Source organism: Notolepis coatsorum (genome assembly GCF_963971535.1).
Source record: "Notolepis coatsorum genome assembly, chromosome: 3".
Lineage (NCBI taxonomy): Eukaryota > Metazoa > Chordata > Actinopteri > Aulopiformes > Paralepididae > Notolepis > Notolepis coatsorum.
The window spans coordinates 206,736,223-206,756,203 of record NC_140167.1 but is presented as its reverse complement, the minus strand read 5'-3'; the positions used below and the strand labels follow the sequence as shown (position 1 = coordinate 206,756,203).

Here is a 19,981-nt window from a genome sequence, read left to right as displayed (position 1 = left end):
GGACGATGTGCTCAGGGGCGTAATTTGCGGGGGGGTCCCCGGAAAATGTCCCCCGCATGATTTCAGAATGCAGTATTTGTCCCCCCCATGTTTTTACCCCCAAACCGCTGCATCTGCGCGGCCTGGCGGCCAGCACTGTGACTCGCTAGTCGCTACTACACAGTGCCGGCACTGCAGATTTACCCTACTCTTGGAATTCATTGCCAGATGCTCAAAGTCATACATAGGGGCGCTGTCTCGATAATGCAGTGTTATTAAAGCAGCGTGTAGCCGACGCATGAACCAGTTGGAAGCGTCAACGCGGAACTGGAAATCCGTTGGTAAAGAAATAGCGGCCTGGAATCATTTTTGGGACGCTCTCAATTCTCATTCTAACGCAGGAGTCCTGGACCCCCGACAGGTAAGGTAAGCGATTTTAGATGTATCACTTTAAGTGTGCGGCTGTTGTCCGAATACTAGTGAATATTGAAAAATAAAGGCATGACATTTAGAGACGTCCCCGTCGTAGCGTTCTGGTGCGGGGATATGGGGGTCTCTCTGTGCGGGGGCGCAACAGCAACAGGTGGGGTAGGCTGGGCAGAGATGTATGCATCAAAACGATTACATTGTTTGTCTCGCATACATTCGATTTATAATGCGAGCACCTGCATTACAATCAAATGACTGATCTGTTATGTGTTATGGATCCGAGTCTCGAGAAGCACTTTATAATAGAAAAAAGACAGTGCAAACATGTATATGTCGCTTACAGTTTATTATGCCTATGCAGCTCGTTTATTTTGACAGAGTTAAAAAAATGTCACTATATCATTATATTAAATTAGCGGACGTGCAGCTGGACAAGCCCTGGCTCCACGATGACCACTTCTTACAAGAGGCGCCACCGCCTGGGAAAATGCGTATTGCACACCTGGTATTAGAAAAAAAATTGGAAGGGGGGGCGCCCCCCCCTACCCCCCCCCCCCCCCCCTGCGACGTCACTGACCACGCCCCCTAATATGTCCCCCCCACCGCTAGGAACAAAGTTCCGCGCCTGGATGTGCTATTCACCCACACCACTTCCGGGCACTCGGTACATGTCCCGGGACTCGAGCTCGTCACAACACACAGCGATCCGTTGCCAATAACTCGATAAACAACATGATTTGGACGTATATACCATTATACAACCTGAAAATGGTTCATCTGGATAAACATCCCATAATCGAAAACGGTCTACACCACGCTGATCGTCCAACGGCGCGAGGAAGATACGGTATGATTCAGCGTTATTTTTGAACGTGTTCGATATAAACTGCTCTGATGAACATATGACCCACACTAGATGAATGATATAACGCTGCCCACGGAATTATAAACGATCCCCCGCCCATCCGGTCAACATCAGATGATACGTAGAAACTTCTAGAAGTACGTCCAATTGAAATTTTTTATATCGCGCCGATTGCCATCAAACTGTATTTCATCATCAATATAATGCATTTGGGGCTATAAATCACGTTCTGGAGAAAGCTGCAGAAAGAGATGAAAACATACTTATACATTAGACCATATTTTACTATGAATATGTGAATGAAAAAGTTTAACGTTGCTACACAATGAACAATACATATAGGACTTTGAATGGGCCCTAATAATGGCAATCTAGCAATAGGATTTAAAAGGTTATAGCCCTGCAAAGAAGGGGAACTTCTCCATAGACAAATAGAGCTGGCAACAGATGGTATATCATGAATTTAACCTCCGGCAGCCAAAGTGTTAAGTACATTTCAAAGTAGGCTACAAACCTTTTTACTTTTACTCAATGTTTTTTTTATACCACAACCCCCTTTTATTTAGGATTTTTTTTGGCGACCCCACACTTAATGTATCGCGTAATTTCAATGGAATTAAGGAATATCAAAATAAAAGCACACGTTGTTGAACTTGATCATGCATATTTATTAGAAAATGTTATTACAGAACTATGTTATCAATACACATTTATAAAACGAGGCATATTTAGCCAAAATGTTGCTAATATATAATATATAAAATATAAAATTATTAAAATTTCTTTTTACTTGCCAATGTGCTGTCACCTACCCACGACCCCACTTTGGGTCGCGAGTCGCGACCCGTAGTTTGAGAACCGCTGATCTATTCAAAGGTAGGGGTGGGAATCACCAGTTCCATCACGTTACGATACGATATCGATTCTTTGGACAACGATACGATATTTGCCGATATCACAAAGTCTGCCACGATACGATACGATTCGATTCAGGTGCCTGCGATCGATACAAGACGATATTATATGCCCATTTAACACAATCAGTCACATTTAGATCAACTAAAAAAAGGCTACGGAAATATCAATTGACGTTTTTATTTTTGAGCTCTTCCAGACATTTAAATGAAAAACAATCTATTGTTTTTAATACAAATAGACCTCCTGTTCACTGTAAAGTGCCACGTTTTTATATATAGAGCTTTAAACTTTAAGTAAAATGTTTTGGAACTCACAACCTAAAACCCCTCCCTCTCCCAAACTGTTCCTACAATTGTTTTATGTTGCATTTATTATGTATTCATGTTTAAATATCAACATTATCTGTCCATCCTCAGTAAATACTATCAATATAATAATACTCCTGACTTCATCTGGTCTTTTCAAACGCACACACACACAGACAGAATGCCCCCCCCCCCCCTCCTCCTTCCCCAGTCCTCTCTCCTGTTCTCTCACGGTTAGCTGCTTAGCTTAGTTCGCTTAAGCAGCTAACGTAACGTTAATTTAGGTCTGCCCACGTGACGTGGGCATAAAAGAATAGCGACGATGCAAAGCATGTTAGATGCATTTGACCCGTTGCGGGGAAAAAACTGCACAGACTTATATCGGGTTGCAAAATAGGCGCTCTGTAGCGCCGCCCTGCTGTACAGAGCTACACAGCGTTTCAGACTACTGGGCGGATACGACTCGCCGGATTTTCAAAATAAGAGTATCGCAATATGAATCGATCTTTTTAGGTTGCATCGATCCTATTTGATTATTGATAATAGATTGATATATCGATCTGGATCGATGTATCGTCCCACCCCTATTCAAAGGTGGTACTTGGTGGCCAACGCAGTCAGATGCACAGGCAGCAATGTTTTTGAAAAGCGTGTGAATGCAAACAGTGTTACACCCTGGAGACACAGCTGACACCCCCTGCCAACAACAAGCACCCTGGAGACACAGCTGACACCCCCTGCCAACAACAAGCACCCTGGACACACAGCTGACACCCCCTGCCAACAACAAGCACCCTGGACACACAGCTGACACCCCCTGCCAACAACAAGCACCCTGGACACACAGCTGACACCCCCTGCCAACAACAAGCACCCTGGACACACAGCTGACACCCCCTGCCAACAACAAGCACCCTGGAGACACAGCTGACACCCCCTGCCAACAACAAGCACCCTGGACACACAGCTGACACCCCCTGCCAACAACAAGCACCCTGGACACACAGCCACAACTTCAACTGAATTTGAGTGGTTTTTGAGGTAACTTGATTTGTATCTCTCTTTCTTTTGGGGGGGGGGGTTACCAAGTACGTCCACTGGAAATGCTTGTTTTTGCGACTGAAACAGAAATCTCACTCTGAAATTCCACGAGGTGTGAGTTGTCGCAGGAAGACAACAGTGGAAGTTGGAAAGGAGTAACGTTGCGTTACTGCAAACGTTTGTTGCGTTGGAATACAGCTAGCTAAAAACGGATAACACACAGCGGTTTGTGTTAGTGGAATTGGGCCAACAACAAGTCGTCCACTTTGCGTAGCGTTCATAGACTATTGTATTGACACAGACACACTGATGTTGTGGCTAGCTAACTGTTACTACTGCTAGCTAAAAAGAACACATCCTGTACCCAAACACGGCTACTACTGCTAGGGTTGCCACCTTTGACTATTAGAAATAAGGGACACCTGTCATCGAGCGTGTGCGTAACGCGCGCGAGAAAATAATTTGGCCGGTTTTGGGGCGTTTTTTGGGCGAAAATGGCCGGATTTTGTCACTATTTATTTTTTTACTTTATTTCGGTTTTAGGGTTAGGGTTAGGGTTATGTTATTTAATTATTTTGGGGAGCCAGCCCCCCAAACTCCTGAAATGCATAGAAATCTTTTTGTTTCTTCTTCAGGTTGGTGAAGACAGAGTTGTGAATTCCATAATTAACATTTGTGTTGTCTGCACTAAATGCTGTCACTTGATTTAATGATAAGCCACATTTCTCAAGGGATTGTTCTAGGAGAGCTACAATCCCGGCAGCTGACTCATCTGGATTCTCAATGAAATCTAGCATTTTGTTGGTGACCCCCCCACACTCTGGAGTGAAGTATTGGACAGCAAGGGGAAACATCTTCCTGTTCCCTTTATTTGATGCATCCGTCTGTATGGAGAATGGGAGGGGTTTGTCTGATGTTAAGGCCTTGAGAACATCACCCACTGCCTTTGGAGCAAGGACGTCTTTGACCAGAGCCTCTGCTCTTCCTAAAGTCATTTTCTTTACTATTTTGGAATCATGTAGAACCTTTTGATTGAGCTTGTGTGCACAGTCAGCACTGTTGTAGCTGAGGTTGTGTTTAACCGTGTGGTATACCTGTGTCACCTCAGCTGCAGTAACCTAGAGGGGAGGAGTGGGATGATCACATTTAAATGAAATGAAATTGAACAGTATGACATTGACTTTTATATTGTTGTCTGAACACAATTTATTTATGTTTAAGTATTTATTTAAGTATTTTTGCATTTATGTATTTATGAATTATATTATTTATGTATTTATTAACTGTTATTATGAAGAATTCCGTTTTCCAGATGAGCATAACAACATAAGAGTTTAAATGGGCACACTATTTAATTATATTGATTAATATATATTAAATACATGTTTATTTATTAGACTTTAAAAACTCAACATTAATGAACAATCAACCATATTAGTCAACTGAAATAGCCTAGACTATGCCCACATCAGCAGCCAATATGTAGGCTCCTGGCTGCCAGGGCATGGGTAAATAGAAATACTGACATCTAGTTAAAAACACAACCAGATAAATAAGATGTAATTAATAATATCCCACACCGAATCAATCTCAGGAGATGTTTCAGTCATGAAGAACTGTGACACCTGTGCTTGGGTCCTTTACGTTCTTATATTTCGGGAATGGTGTTCTCCTGATGCATGCTGTCTGATGTCAGTCAGTCCACAATGCGCCACAGAAAACACACGCCTACATACTTTACAATTTGCTTTGTAAACATCTCCACTGACAGTATCAAGCCAGGGATTTGCCTCTTCCCACTCAGGTCTGTATTTCTGGAGGCGTTTTGTCTTTTTAGGACGCGGTGGAGTCACAGTGTCTGCTGTAGACATTTTCAAAGCGTCTTCGAAAATAAATCAGCGCGCAGACAGAGGGTTGACATAGCGGCACAGAACTCTTCCTAGCAACGTGAAAGCGCTATTTCTCATTGGTCGGTGAGCTGCTGAGCGCACGCCCACCATACCAGAGTTGCCATGTCTGTTTATATCCCGCAACTTTGACAAATTGTGCTTGTTTTTGTAGCTCGGCTGGCTCATTTCTCTCACTAAACTGGCAACCTTAAAATACGGGACATAGGGCGTCCCGTATCAGTTCAATACGGAACACGTCTTTTAGTTTACAATTACGGGACGATTCCGTATTTTAAGGGACGGGTGGCAACCCTAACTACTGCTAGCTACAGAGAACACATCCTGTACCCAAACACGGCTACTACTGCTAGCTAAAGAGAACACATCCTGTACCCAAACACGGCTACTACTGCTAGCTACAGAGAACACATCCTGTACCCAAACACGGCTACTACTGCTAGCTACAGAGAACACATCCTGTACCCAAACACGGCTACTACTGCTAGCTAAAGAGAACACATCCTGTACCCAAACACGGCTACTACTGCTAGCTACAGAGAACACATCCTGTACCCAAACACGGCTACTACTGCTAGCTACAGAGAACACATCCTGTACCCAAACACGGCTACTACTGCTAGCTAAAGAGAACACATCCTGTACCCAAACACGGCTACTACTGCTAGCTAAAGAGAACACATCCTGTACCCAAACACGGCTACTACTGCTAGCTAAAGAGAACACATCCTGTACCCAAACATGGCTACTACTGCTAGCTAAAGAGAACACATCCTGTACCCAAACACGGCTACTACTGCTAGCTAAAGAGAACACATCCTGTACCCAAACACGGCTACTACTGCTAGCTAAAGAGAACACATCCTGTACCCAAACACGGCTACTACTGCTAGCTACAGAGAACACATCCTGTACCCAAGCACGGCTACTACTGCTAGCTACAGAGAACACATCCTGTACCCAAACACAGCTACTACTGCTAGCTACAGAGAACACATCCTGTACCCAAACATGGCTACTACTGCTAGCTACAGAGAACACATCCTGTACCCAAACATGGCTACTACTGCTAGCTAAAGAGAACACATCCTGTACCTTTTTTTTTTAAAGAAATCTCCATGTGTGGAGAGACCTGCTACAGACCGAGTCTAGGTAATGTAATTATTACAAATGGTAACTGACTGTTTTGACTGACAATATGCATTAAGCATGGCTGTGCATTGTTATTCGCCAATCGTCATGCTCTTTAAAGGGGAACTATCTTATAAATGGCCTTTTTCAGTGTTTAGCATTGTTTCCTAGCTATGTGGACTTATATTAATATGATCTATGTCTCTAATTCTCATATTGGCGCATTCTTCCAATTCTCCTCTCACTAGGCCTGCCACGATAACACATTTTGCTGGGCGATTAATTGCCCCCGAAAATATCGCGATAAGCGATATTATTGCGACCGGTTAGAGATTTTTTTTTTTGAAATTTATTTCCCCAAACTTTTATTTTGAAGCCCACCGCTCCGTCTTTTCCGGTGTTTTAGACTTTTATTTTGAAGCCCACCGACCGGACCGGAAGTATTGTTGTGATTATCCTAAGCAGAACCTATGAACCGACAACTTGTCTCGTCCGGTTCTGTTTTTGAGCTAATGATAAAACAAATTGTTGGTGAACAACTAACTTAGGTTAGTTTTAACGTTAGCTACTAACGTTAGATGCAGCTACTACAGGCAATCAACGATGAGGAGGAAGCGTCAAAGCAGTATATAATAGAATAGCTGTGGTGCGTAACTACTTGGGTCTAAAATTAGCTAACGTTACACTACAAATAATGCTACTTGGTTAAAAGGAGCAACACTATTGAGAAATGTAGTTAAGTTATGTGGCGTTGCCCCACGGAGCTCCTGTGCTGTACTCTAGTAACGTCAGCGGCACGCCTCCCAACACGGACAGTGACTGACAAGGGGCACTGGTTCCGCCTCATTAAAACAAACGCGCAAATAGCAATTAATCGCGCCCGTCAAAATCATTGCATTCATTTTAATTATCGCAGCAATTAATCGATTTATTGCTTATCGCGGCAGGCCTACCTCTCACAATATTCACCCTCACTGAACTGAGTCATCTGAAAATGTGATGATTTGTGATGTCAGAAAGACACCGCTGCATGTTAATGTTCAGGCGACGCCGCTGCTGCGCAGTGGTTTAGGAGCCCAGGCTCAAAACAGCTCGAGATCTTGAGGTAGAAAAATGCTGTTTTTGAGGACTTGATTAGAAATACAAAACAATTAATTAAAAAATATATATAATTACAGAGGTGTTCCGTAAACTCACAGGAATTGTGTAAAAGTGCCCAAATAGTGAAAGAAATAGTAAAATAGTTCCCCTTTAACTCATTCAGTGCCAGGGATTAGACGGGTCCCGTTGTAGCAATGCCACGCTTTAACACATTAACTGCCACGCTTATATCCATCAATGTATGATCACTGCCACCAGTCTAAGCCTATGGAGATGTTCACCTTCTTTGCAGGGCTATAACTTTTTAAATTGTATTGCTAAATTTACATTACTATGGCCCATTCAACATCGCTTATCTATCGTTCAGGATGTAGGAACGTTATACTTTTTCATTCATATATTCATACGAAAATACCGTCTAGAATATAAGTATGTTTTTATCGTTTTCTGCAGTAATTCCTAGAACACTAGTTATAGGCCTAAACGCATAATATAGATTATCGATTGCAGTTTATTCGCAATACACGCTATATAAAAAAATCCAACTGAATACGATCCTAAATGTTATGACTCATCATGCGCGGATGAAAGGGGCGGGGGGGGGGGGGGTCGTTTATAATTCTGTGATCGTCAGTAAATGCTTTATGTAGTATGGGTTGATTTATTGATCAGATGGTTTGTAAATAAAGAAATGTACAATCGCCTTGAAAGTAACGTTACTGTCCTCTTACCGTTCGCCCATGAGACTGGAGGAAAAAGATCCCACTTATTTGACGTCGATTGACTAGATCCATTTCCGGTTTGTATGGCGCAATAAACGGCCAACTAATTATTGAGTTATGGCAGCGATCCATATACACGGATGTGTGTCTAGAGTCCCGCAACAATATGTGACTGCCGGACGGAATTCCCAGATGCACCGAGATCACCAGAGATCCATTTCCGGTAGTAACTCCCCCGATCATCCACCAGGCAGCGGTATTGAAGCGTTGCACGGTTGTGCCGAGTCCCACTGTCTCAGCCGAGGCTGGGTGAGGGAATTATGACTACCATGGCGAACATTTTTTATATGATGAAAGATTTCTCTGGTTATCTCGCCAGCGGTTGAGCGCCATACCCGAGATTTCTCGGGTTTTGATCCTTTGATCCCCATTCTACACACTCGGCCGGAGCCCTCTGAGTTACTCTGGTACAGCCACCCTTCGTTGGAATTGCAATGCCGATCGAATCTCACCAGGTGGCAGTATCGCCTACGTTTGAAGAAATGGGTCAGGACAGGCAATGAATGAACCGGACTATCGAGACTTGCTCTGAGGGGGAGGAGCTCTTCCAAAGCAATCGCTAGCAGATCTGCTCGCCTCAAAACCTATAGTGTCCCGTAAACACGTGTAATTACATATAAACAAGTAATCGCGATCATTGGAATTCTAGCTAAGGTAAGGACCCCCTATGTCTATTTTACCGAACCTGAAACATGTTTATGTAACGATCACAGTGTATTACTTTACCGGACATAAACCAAGCGTTTTGTAACGATTGTATTTTCGGGGTAAGACTACCCCCCCCCCCCCCCCCCCCCATTGATAATTTTGTGAAGGCACATGTGTACATGGTATATACCTTTGATTTGGGAGTATTTGGGGTTTCAGGGGATCAACCAGAACGGTTTGGGCTTATTGCATATAACGCGTTTTATCTCGCGATCTATGGAAAAAGACTGGATTATCTTGGAAATGCGCGACGTTTAGTGTGTAATAAACTACAAACTACAGTGTGTAGAAACAAACTATTTTTTCCATGTTGGACTACAAGTAGTGTTTGACAAATGAGCCACACCATTGTCTCCACAGCTATAATACAGAACACACACACAGCTCTGCAAACATCGTGAAACACTGCAAAAATGACAATTTTAAGCTGGCGTGAAGCGGCAGAGATGGGGACAGCCTATGGCACTGAATGAGTAAAACAATATACCTTAAAATAATATACCGTAAAACAATATACCTTAAAATAATATACCGTAAAACAATATACCTTAAAATAATATACCTTAAAACAATACACCTTAAAACAGTATACCTTAAAACAATATACCTTAAAACAGTATACGTTAAAACAGTATACCTTAAAATAATATACCTTAAAACAATACACCTTAAAACAGTATACCTTAAAACAGTATACCTTAAAACAATATACGTTAAAACAGTATACCTTAAAACAATATACCTTAAAACAATATACCTTAAAACAATACACCTTAAAACAGTATACCTTAAAACAGTATACCTTAAAACAGTATACCTTAAAACAATATACCTTAAAATAATATACGTTAAAACAGTATACCTTAAAACAATATACGTTAAAACAGTATACGTTAAAACAGTATACCTTAAAACAATACACCTTAAAACAATATACCTTAAAACAGTATATGTTAAAACAGTATACCTTAAAACAGTATACCTTAAAACAGTATACCTTAAAACAATATACCTTAAAACAGTATATGTTAAAACAGTATACCTTAAAACAGTATACCTTAAAACAGTATACGTTAAAACAATATACCTTAACAGTATATGTTAAAACAGTATACCTTAAAACAATATACCTTAAAACAATATACGTTAAAACAATATACCTTAAAACAATACACCTTAAAACAGTATACCTTAAAACAGTATACCTTAAAACAGTATACCTTAAAACAATATACGTTAAAACAGTATACCTTAAAACAATATACGTTAAAACAGTATACCTTAAAACAATACACCTTAAAACAGTATACCTTAAAACAGTATACCTTAAAACAATATACGTTAAAACAGTATACCTTAAAACAGTATACCTTAAAACAATACACCTTAAAACAATACACCTTAAAACAGTATACCTTGAAACAGTATACCTTAAAACAATATACCTTAAAACAGTATATGTTAAAACAGTATACCTTAAAACAGTATACCTTAAAACAATATACCTTAAAACAGTATACCTTAAAACAATATACCTTAAAACAGTATACGTTAAAACAGTATACCTTAAAACAGTATACGTTAAAACAGTATACAGTACCTTAAAACAGTATACCTTAAAAGAGTATACCTTAAAACAGTATACCTTTACATCCCTAGTGTATACGCGTGCATGTATGCAAGGTGTGTGTCTGTTGTGAGCGTGTGTGTATGTAGTGTGTGTGCATGGTGTGTGTGTGTGCATGTACTGTAGTGTGTGTGTGTGTGTGTGTGCATGTACCGTAGTGTGTATGTGCATTGTGCATGGTGTGTGTGTGTGTGTACTGTAGTGTGTGTGTGTGTGTGTGCATGTACTGTAGTGTGTGTGTGTGCATGTAGTGTGTGTGTGTGCATGTACTGTAGTGTGTGTGTGTGTGTGTGTGTGTGTGTGTGTGTGTGTGTGTGTGCATGTAGCGTGTGTGTGTGTGTACCTGGTAGCGGTCGATAGGGTCCTCCTGCTGCAGCTGACTCTCCCTCAGTGTCTGGTATTCCTTCTCAAACTTCTTCAACTTCTTGGTGGGAACCTGGACAAAACACAGCACACAGGTTAGAGGTACAATTCCCACTCTGGGGTCAACGACACTAAGGTGAAAGGTCCATAATGACGTCACTGTGAGGCTGGTGGATGAGTGAGAAGCCACTAGATGGCGACACAACGGACACACAACTCGGTCCCACCCAACTCATCAATCAAGGCTTAAATCCTGCAGTCCCAACACGGTACTGGATCTGTATGTTGTTCTTGCATAGATTTAACAAAGAACATGCCACTTTACTTAAAGCAAACAATGACCACTTATAGTGACTTATAACCAATGTTCCCCCTAAGGTGCGCCCGTGCGCGCGGGCGCACATGGCAAAACGCTCCCGCGCACATCTGAAATCTGTCGCGCACAGAAACGTTTGTGTAAAATTTGCACCGAATACTACGGTAACCTGTTGCGTGTGACGTTACCAAGAGAAGCCTCGCTTTCAGTGCCTTGTGGGCGTCGCTACTGCGCTCTCACACAGACACACAACAGAGCAGGAAGCACAGATCCGACCAGCATCGCTGGCTCCTCACAATGCCAACGCGAAAATGTACATTACAGATGAACTGCAGAGAAAATTCCCAATTTATCGTCCCGGTCGAGACTAATTGGAAGCGGAGTGCAACCCGTGCAAAGCTTGACCATATGTTTCTGTGTCTAATAAAGGTGCTGGCGATCTCAAAGCTCACATGGACACAGAAAAACATTACAAACAAAGCAGTGCGAGGCGAGAGTTTGATGGCAAAGTTGACCGAATTGATTGAAGAATGCAGCTATACAGAGAGAGAAAGAAAATAATTGAAAACTATTTTGATGCCTCAAAATGATGTTTTGGTTTGATAAGATGCTTATGATACAATCATTCTAAGGATTATGTGTGTAATAAATTAGTTTAGTACACTAATTGCAACAAATCTGAAACTGCATAGTGCACTTTTAAATTAGTATCTTTGTGAGATTTCTGTTTTATAATTTACATTACATTGAAAAGATACAAAGATATATTTTTTAATGCTGGATTTTCTAATACAGAAGAGGTATTATTTAGAACATTACTTCATATTTTTCTTGTTATTTATTTTGTCCAGTAAGACTTGAAAATATATATTATTTTGTCATAGGTTGATTTAGTTATTTTCTTGAGATTTGTCAGATAGATTACTTTAGGCATAATACAGCATGTTGAGTAACTTTGGTTATAGAGAGATATTATAATGTATTAGAAAATTATATAAACAATAATTTTATATCAATACAGAGGAGGCATACTTTAAATATATTATAATGATAAGGCATCTTTGAGTAAACTTTGATTAAGTATCTTGAGTCACCATTGAAGTCGCATTATAATTCACTTAATAAAATAATGACGAGTCAGCCTCCTAAAAAGACAAAAGTTAGTGACACGACTCACACCAAAGTAAGGACTTTGCTCTGTATCGTCAATCAGTGGTCAAATAAATATTTGATTAAGGAATATAATATGCCTTTTTGTATTATTTCTCTGTGTATCAGCAACATTTTTATATTTTTATGTTAGACATTGAGGGAAATTAAGATTTTCAGATTTTTTACAAACCGCCGCTTATCAACTAACGGGTTAATCGGCAGGTGACGTATGTTGCTCAGTAGTTGCTGATGTCTGCTCAGGAGGTTTGAGTGTTTGCTCAGACCAAAAAATAATTAGAGGGAACATTGCTTATAACCAGCTTGTAATTAATTATATTTGCCTAAACCTCAGGAATTTCATTACTTTATTTAGAGCACCCAATAACTATCATGTGCCTTATAATCACACTATAATGCATTATAAGTAGGGGTGTAACGGTACGTGTATTCGTCACGATGCGGTACGTGCAGCCATACGAAGAATACGTCTCATACCACACTAGGTGAAACTAGGGTTGCACATTTGACAAATCTATGCTCAATATCTTTACTTTACACTGGCTTACATTGATATTTAACGTTGAATATTAAGCTTGTATTGCCAAATGTAGATGGTGAATAAAACGCTGAAGCTTGTAAAGAAAGGCACGATCGATGACAAGTGGACAGAACAACACTGACACTGCACTGGGTCGCTTCTCCCCTCCTCCCCTCCCGTTTACTAGTCTAGTACAGCTAGCTGTCCCTAAAACAAAACCATGAATGAATTATTGATATGTTTATTGTAACACAGCAGGGTCTCATTACAATTTTACAGTTTTATTTAGTTTTCTTGTTCGCCCAATAATGTTAACCAATGGAAACACACGCAAACACACACACACACACACACACACACACACACGCCTCTTTCTCCCGCGGACTCGTCTCACAGGCACAGCTGGAAACAAATTTAAAATGAAAAAAGAAGCACTACATACTCTTCTGGACTGATCCTCTCCAGCTGCTGCTACTGTGTTTAAATCCAAAATATTGATAAATCCTCTGCCGTTGTTGTGCAACATGTCATCTGTTCTCTAGCCTTCTTCAGTCTCGGCTTCACGTTCAGTTAAATCCTCTCTACAAGTGAAACTGAAACTAAGTTGTTGCATAAGTTGTTAAGGGGGCAGTAGGCAATTAATTTACTCAGTGGACGCCTGAACACAGAATGACACCAGTATCACTGAGTATCACTGACACGGCAATCCTATAGAATATTATTCTATTTAACACTTTGGATGCCACGGACGGGTTTTGTCGTTAGTTCATGCCGACCTTTGAGTGCCCCCGACGCTATATAGCGTCTGTTTGCCGTTTTTTTTTTTATTGGCGATTTGTATTCATATTTCATCAATCGAGCCTCGGGTTAGTGCTGCAGAGTCTCTCTGAGCTCAATTGGGAAGATACCGCCCCCTATCGTCTCTCCCTGTGTAACTGCACCCCATTACTTTAGATTGATGCAGGGGGAGTGGTCAGTTTCCTTATTTTACTTTTCCGTCGAGCCAACTGAAGACACCAAGTGATCGCCGGCCATCAGAACAGCGTGGATTATGTATTTACAGTACCCAACACTGTAATCAATAAGCGTGATCGATATTTGGAATGGCGATCAGGAATTGGAATAATCTTTTTGGATAACATCTGATCTCAGGTAAGGAATTTATTTTACCAGTCTTAGGATAATCAGACCTGTTTTCACAGAGATATAAGCGTTTGCCCTATGCGTGTGTGTGTGTGTGCACGGTGATTCCTGATGAGGAAATGAGAGAATCGATTTTTCAGCCCGCCTCTATAGCGTGCATAAGTACACATATACTATCGATAATCTAGCGTTTATTTGAAAACGATTCATAAATAGGCCGAAAAATTACAACGTTTTTGTGTATTCTAGAATATTCCAGTAAATGCCGTTTATCACGGAATCTATATATTTTCCTTGAAAACGAGGGCTTTTCAAAATGCTATAAAAACGAAAATGAACCGATAAAAAAAAAAAAATCCGTTTTGACAATGTTGACTGCAAACAAGTCATTGATAAGCGACGGCCAGATTAGACACATAGCCATAATTTAGGAGAGAGATTATGCGTTCACAACGCTATCATTGAAGTGGGTGCTGGCATTCAACAGGGTTTGCAATGTTAAATGGCCGGCACTGAAAGTGTTAATAATAATGATAATTATAATTATTATAAATAATGTAATAATTATTATAAATATTTCTCTCCTGTTGTAACAAACTCATACCGAACCGTGAGCCCAATACCGAGGTGTGTACCGAACCGTGGCTTCTGTGTACCGTTACACCCCTGATAAGTGATTATAATGCATAATAAAATGATTATAATGTATTACTATGGTAATTATAATACACAGAACATTTCCATATATGACCACCAGCAATGATTACGTATTATGATAGATGACCTAATAAGTCATTATAGAATGCTTTATAATGTGTTGTGATTATCGTTATAAAGCATTATGAATATTACAAGTGCTTATGTCTATAATCATACAGTGTTATGAACAGATGTATGTTTATAATACATTATAGACGTGGGGGCCATAGAACGTGTCACTGAAAGGGAGCTGGACTGTGTTCACTGAGGACCAGCAGCTTGGGGCTCCAGGGAGCTGTGTTCACTGAGGACCAGCAGCTTGGGGCTCCAGGGAGCTGTGTTCACTGAGGACCAGCAGCTTGAGGCTCCAGGGAGCTGTGTTCACTGAGGACCAGCAGCTTGGGGCTCCAGGGAGCTGTGTTCACTGAGGACCAGCAGCTTGGGGCTCCAGGGAGCTGTGTTCACTGAGGACCAGCAGCTTGGGGCTCCAGGGAGCTGTGTTCACTGAGGACCAGCAGCTTGGGGCTCCAGGGAGCTGTGTTCACTGAGGACCAGCAGCTTGGGGCTCCAGGGAGCTGTGTTCACTGAGGACCAGCAGCTTGGGGCTCCAGGGAGCTGTGTTCACTGAGGACCAGCAGCTTGGGGCTCCAGGGAGCTGTGTTCACTGAGGACCAGCAGCTTGGGGCTCCAGGGAGCTGTGTTCACTGAGGAACGTCCAAGAACCTCTACTCTCAGAAACTAGCAGTGTTATGTAAACACATACAGTATCTACAGTATATATATAATCCATCAGGCATCCTGCATTCCAACCAGTAATGTATACATGGATCATGTATGTATATAGATCATACACAATGTATACATGGATCATGTATGTATATAGATCATACACAATGTATACATGGATCATGTATGTATATAGATCATACACAATGTATACATGGATCATGTATGTATATAGATCATACACAATGTATACATGGATCATGTATGTATATAGATCATACACAATGTATACATGGATCATGTATGTATATAGATCATACACAATGTATACATGGATCATGTATGTATATAGATCATACACAATGTATACATGGATCATGTATGTATATAGATCATACACAATGTATACATGGATCATGTATGTATATAGATCATACACAATGTATACATGGATCATGTATGTATATAGATCATACACAATGCCGTAAGATACTTAAAGACCCGGCACGCAGGTACCCAATACAAAACTAAACTCAAAATAAACAGTAGACTACCAGTATGACTGGCTGCATACAAACAGCATAGGCCATTGAGTCGGGGGTGTGTGTGTGTGTGTGTGTGTGTGTGTGTGTGTGTGTGTGTGTGTGTGTGTGTGTGTGTGTGTGTGTGTGTGTGTGTGTGGGGGGGGGGGGGAGTGGTAATGCTATCCCTCCAGTGCAGAGTTTGGCGTTGCCATAGCGCCCACTGTTAGGGCGGCTGGGGATTACAGGTTTGGTCGGGGGGAGGGGCTCTCATGAGGGATGCAGTCATATGACTCCAGTTAGGACAGGAGGGAGGGGCTAACATTACTGTCTAAGAGGAGAGGGAGGGAGGGAGGGAGGGAGGGAGGGAGGGAGGGAGAGAGGGAGGGAGAGAGAGAGAGAGAGAGAGAGAGAGAGAGAGAGAGAGAGAGAGAGAGAGAGAGAGAGAGAGAGAGGCGCTTGGTGACATGAGAAGTCCAGTGAAGGTTGGGTAGGAGATAGGGATGTCCAATATTATCGGCCAACCGATATTATCGGCCGATATCGGCAGTAAAATGTGATATCGGAAAATATCGGTATCGGTTTAAAAAAAATTAAAAACAATAACAATATTTGTTATATATATATCCAGTGAAATTATTAGTTACCTGAAATTATTCCGTTTTTTTGGACGGGGAAACCCTGCATATATCGGTATCGGTTGATATCGGTATCGGAAATTAAGAGTTGGACAATATCGGAATATCGGTATCGGTAAAAAAGCCAATATCGAGCATCCCTAGTAGGAGAGATGGAGATGGAGAGACAGAGAGATGGAGAGATAGAGAGATGGAGATAGAGAGATGGAGAGACAGAGATGGAGAGACAGAGATAATGGAGATGAGGAGATGGAGAGATAGAGAGAGATAGAGAGATGGAGATGAGGAGAGAGAGACAGAGAGACAGAGAGATGGAGATGAGGAGAGAGAGACAGAGAGACAGAGAGATGGAGATGAGGAGATGGAGACAGAGAGACAGAGAGATGGAGATGAGGAGATGGAGACAGAGAGACAGAGAGATGGAGATGAGGAGATGGAGACAGAGAGACAGAGAGATGGAGATGAGGAGATGGAGACAGAGAGACAGAGAGATGGAGATGAGGAGATGGAGACAGAGAGACAGAGAGATGGAGATGAGGAGATGGAGACAGAGAAAGAGTGTTTGCAGAGCAGACAGCAGGAATGTGTTTACATTGGTTACTCAGTGTCTGAAGAACACAATAAAGCCCAGCTGTAACTGGAGAACTAGTTGACACACAGCCAGCCGCGTCAGGTTACTAGCAGCTAGTCAGTCACTTCATTACTACTAATGCTACGCAACATGCACCTGAGGAATACTACAGCTCATTCTGTCCCAGAGGCACCAGCAGTCAGTGGGAAACTGAGCACATTCCAGTATCCAATGAAGTCACATGATTGAGGGGCATGAAATACAGTATATACAGACAGACAATGTTGGCTTGATAAGAATATTCATCCACTGTAATAAATCAACATGTAGGAAATCCTGTATTTACCTTCATAACCAAACAGAAGTGGAAAAGCAAGGGTATATTCAGTATGTTAACAGGGGAGTGACAGGGGAGAGAGAGACCAGCGTGGAACACAATGTCACATTAACAGGAGAGACCAGCGTGGAAAAACTAGCTTTGAGCCGATAAACAAGACCATTGTGTTCACCGCTGACCACCAGTGACATGACCTCTGTGACCCCGAGCTGCTCAGGTTAACCTTTCATCCTCTTGTTTTGTGTTACGGGGGAAGGCTAAGGTTGTGGCACGCTGGACCAATTAGTAATTTTGTGTTAATGAAACACAAGACGGAAAACACCTTATAGGGAGGTGTAGTCTGACGTCACTTTAGTTTCCTATAGGGAGGTGTAGTCTGACGTCACTGTAGTTTCCTATAGGGAGGTGTAGTCTGACGTCACTTTAGTTTCCTATAGGGAGGTGTAGTCTGACGTCACTTTAGTTTCCTATAGGGAGGTGTAGTCTGACGTCACTTTAGTTTCCTATAGGGAGGTGTAGTCTGACGTCACTTTAGTTTCCTATAGGGAGGTGTAGTCTGACGTCACTTTAGTTTCCTATAGGGAGGTGTAGTCTGACGTCACTTTAGTTTCCTATAGGGAGGTGTAGTCTGACGTCACTTTAGTTTCCTATAGGGAGGTGTAGTCTGACGTCACTTTAGTTTCCTATAGGGAGGTGTAGTCTGACGTCACTTTAGTTTCCTATAGGGAGGTGTAGTCTGACGTCACTGTAGTTTCCTATAGGGAGGTGTAGTCTGACGTCACTTTAGTTTCCTATAGGGAGGTGTAGTCTGACGTCACTTTAGTTTCCTATAGGGAGGTGTAGTCTGACGTCACTTTAGTTTCCTATAGGGAGGTGTAGTCTGACGTCACTTTAGTTTCCTATAGGGAGGTGTAGTCTGACGTCACTTTAGTTTCCTATAGGGAGGTGTAGTCTGACGTCACTTTAGTTTCCTATAGGGAGGTGTAGTCTGACGTCACTTTAGTTTCCTATAGGGAGGTGTAGTCTGACGTCACTTTAGTTTCCTATAGGGAGGTGTAGTCTGACTTTAGTTTCCTATAGGGAGGTGTAGTCTGACGTCACTTTAGTTTCCTATAGGGAGGTGTAGTCTGACGTCACTTTAGTTTCATATAGGGAGGTGTAGTCTGATGTCACTTTAGTTTCCTATAGGGAGGTGTAGTCTGACGTCACTGTAGTTTCCTATAGGGAGGTGTAGTCTGACGTCACTTTAGTTTCCTATAGGGAGGTGTAGTCTGACGTCTCTTTAGTTTCCTACAGGGAGGTGTAGTCTGACGTCACTTTAGTTTCCTATAGGGAGGTGTAGTCTGACGTCACTTTAGTTTCCTATAGGGAGGTGTAGTCTGACGTCACTTTAGTTTCCTATAGGGAGGTGTAGTCTGACGTCACTTTAGTTTCCTATAGGGAGGTGTAGTCTGACGTCACTTTAGTTTCCTATAGGGAGGTGTAGTCTGACGTCACTTTAGTTTCCTATAGGGAGGTGTAGTCTGACGTCACTTTAGTTTCCTATAGGGAGGTGTAGACTGACATCACTTTAGTTTCCCGTGCGGTCCACCCATAATAGGGATTTATCATTGGGAACATTTATTATCGGCTATTGTAATAATTCTGCCTCATGAACATTGGCAAGCTTTCCATTTTTGCACAAAATGAGTTCCCTTCTATCACTAACATTATTGTTTAAGCCTTTTTGGTTGAAAGTTAGTTAAAAGGTTGTTTAATTTGTCGTTAAAAAAGAACTACACGTACCAGTAGTTCTACACTATTGTGTAGTTTCTTAGTGAACAAAAACATAAACGTTGTTATTTTGCTACTTTTACGATTAATTGCAATTTTTTTCATGTTGAGCTATATATTGTGGATGAACACACACAGACAGGTACACCGTGTTCACGCTTTATTTGTTTAAAACGAGACGATTTAGAAATGTGTCCATTGGAAATACATTGCCATTTCAAGCTGGGTGGACCGCGTGGGAAACAGCGATGATGTAACCACTACACCTCCCTATAGACCAGGAAGTAACCACTACACCTCCCTATAGACCAGGAAGTAACCACTACACCTCCCTATAGACCAGGAAGTAACCACTACACCTCCCTATAGACCAGGAAGTAACCACTACACCTCCCTATAGACCAGGAAGTA

General features: G+C 41.6%; 1 protein-coding gene across 2 annotated transcripts in view; it reads right to left on the bottom strand.

Moving 5' to 3' along the window:
- rabgap1l (RAB GTPase activating protein 1-like) overlaps positions 1-19,981 on the bottom strand; it is a 573,823-nt gene that overhangs the window by 39,208 nt on the left and 514,634 nt on the right. For both annotated transcript variants that reach the window (XM_084311549.1, XM_084311550.1), the window contains one exon: positions 11,137-11,229. In XM_084311549.1, the coding sequence (XP_084167675.1) occupies positions 11,137-11,229 (93 nt within the window). The remainder of the gene's footprint in view (positions 1-11,136; positions 11,230-19,981) is intronic.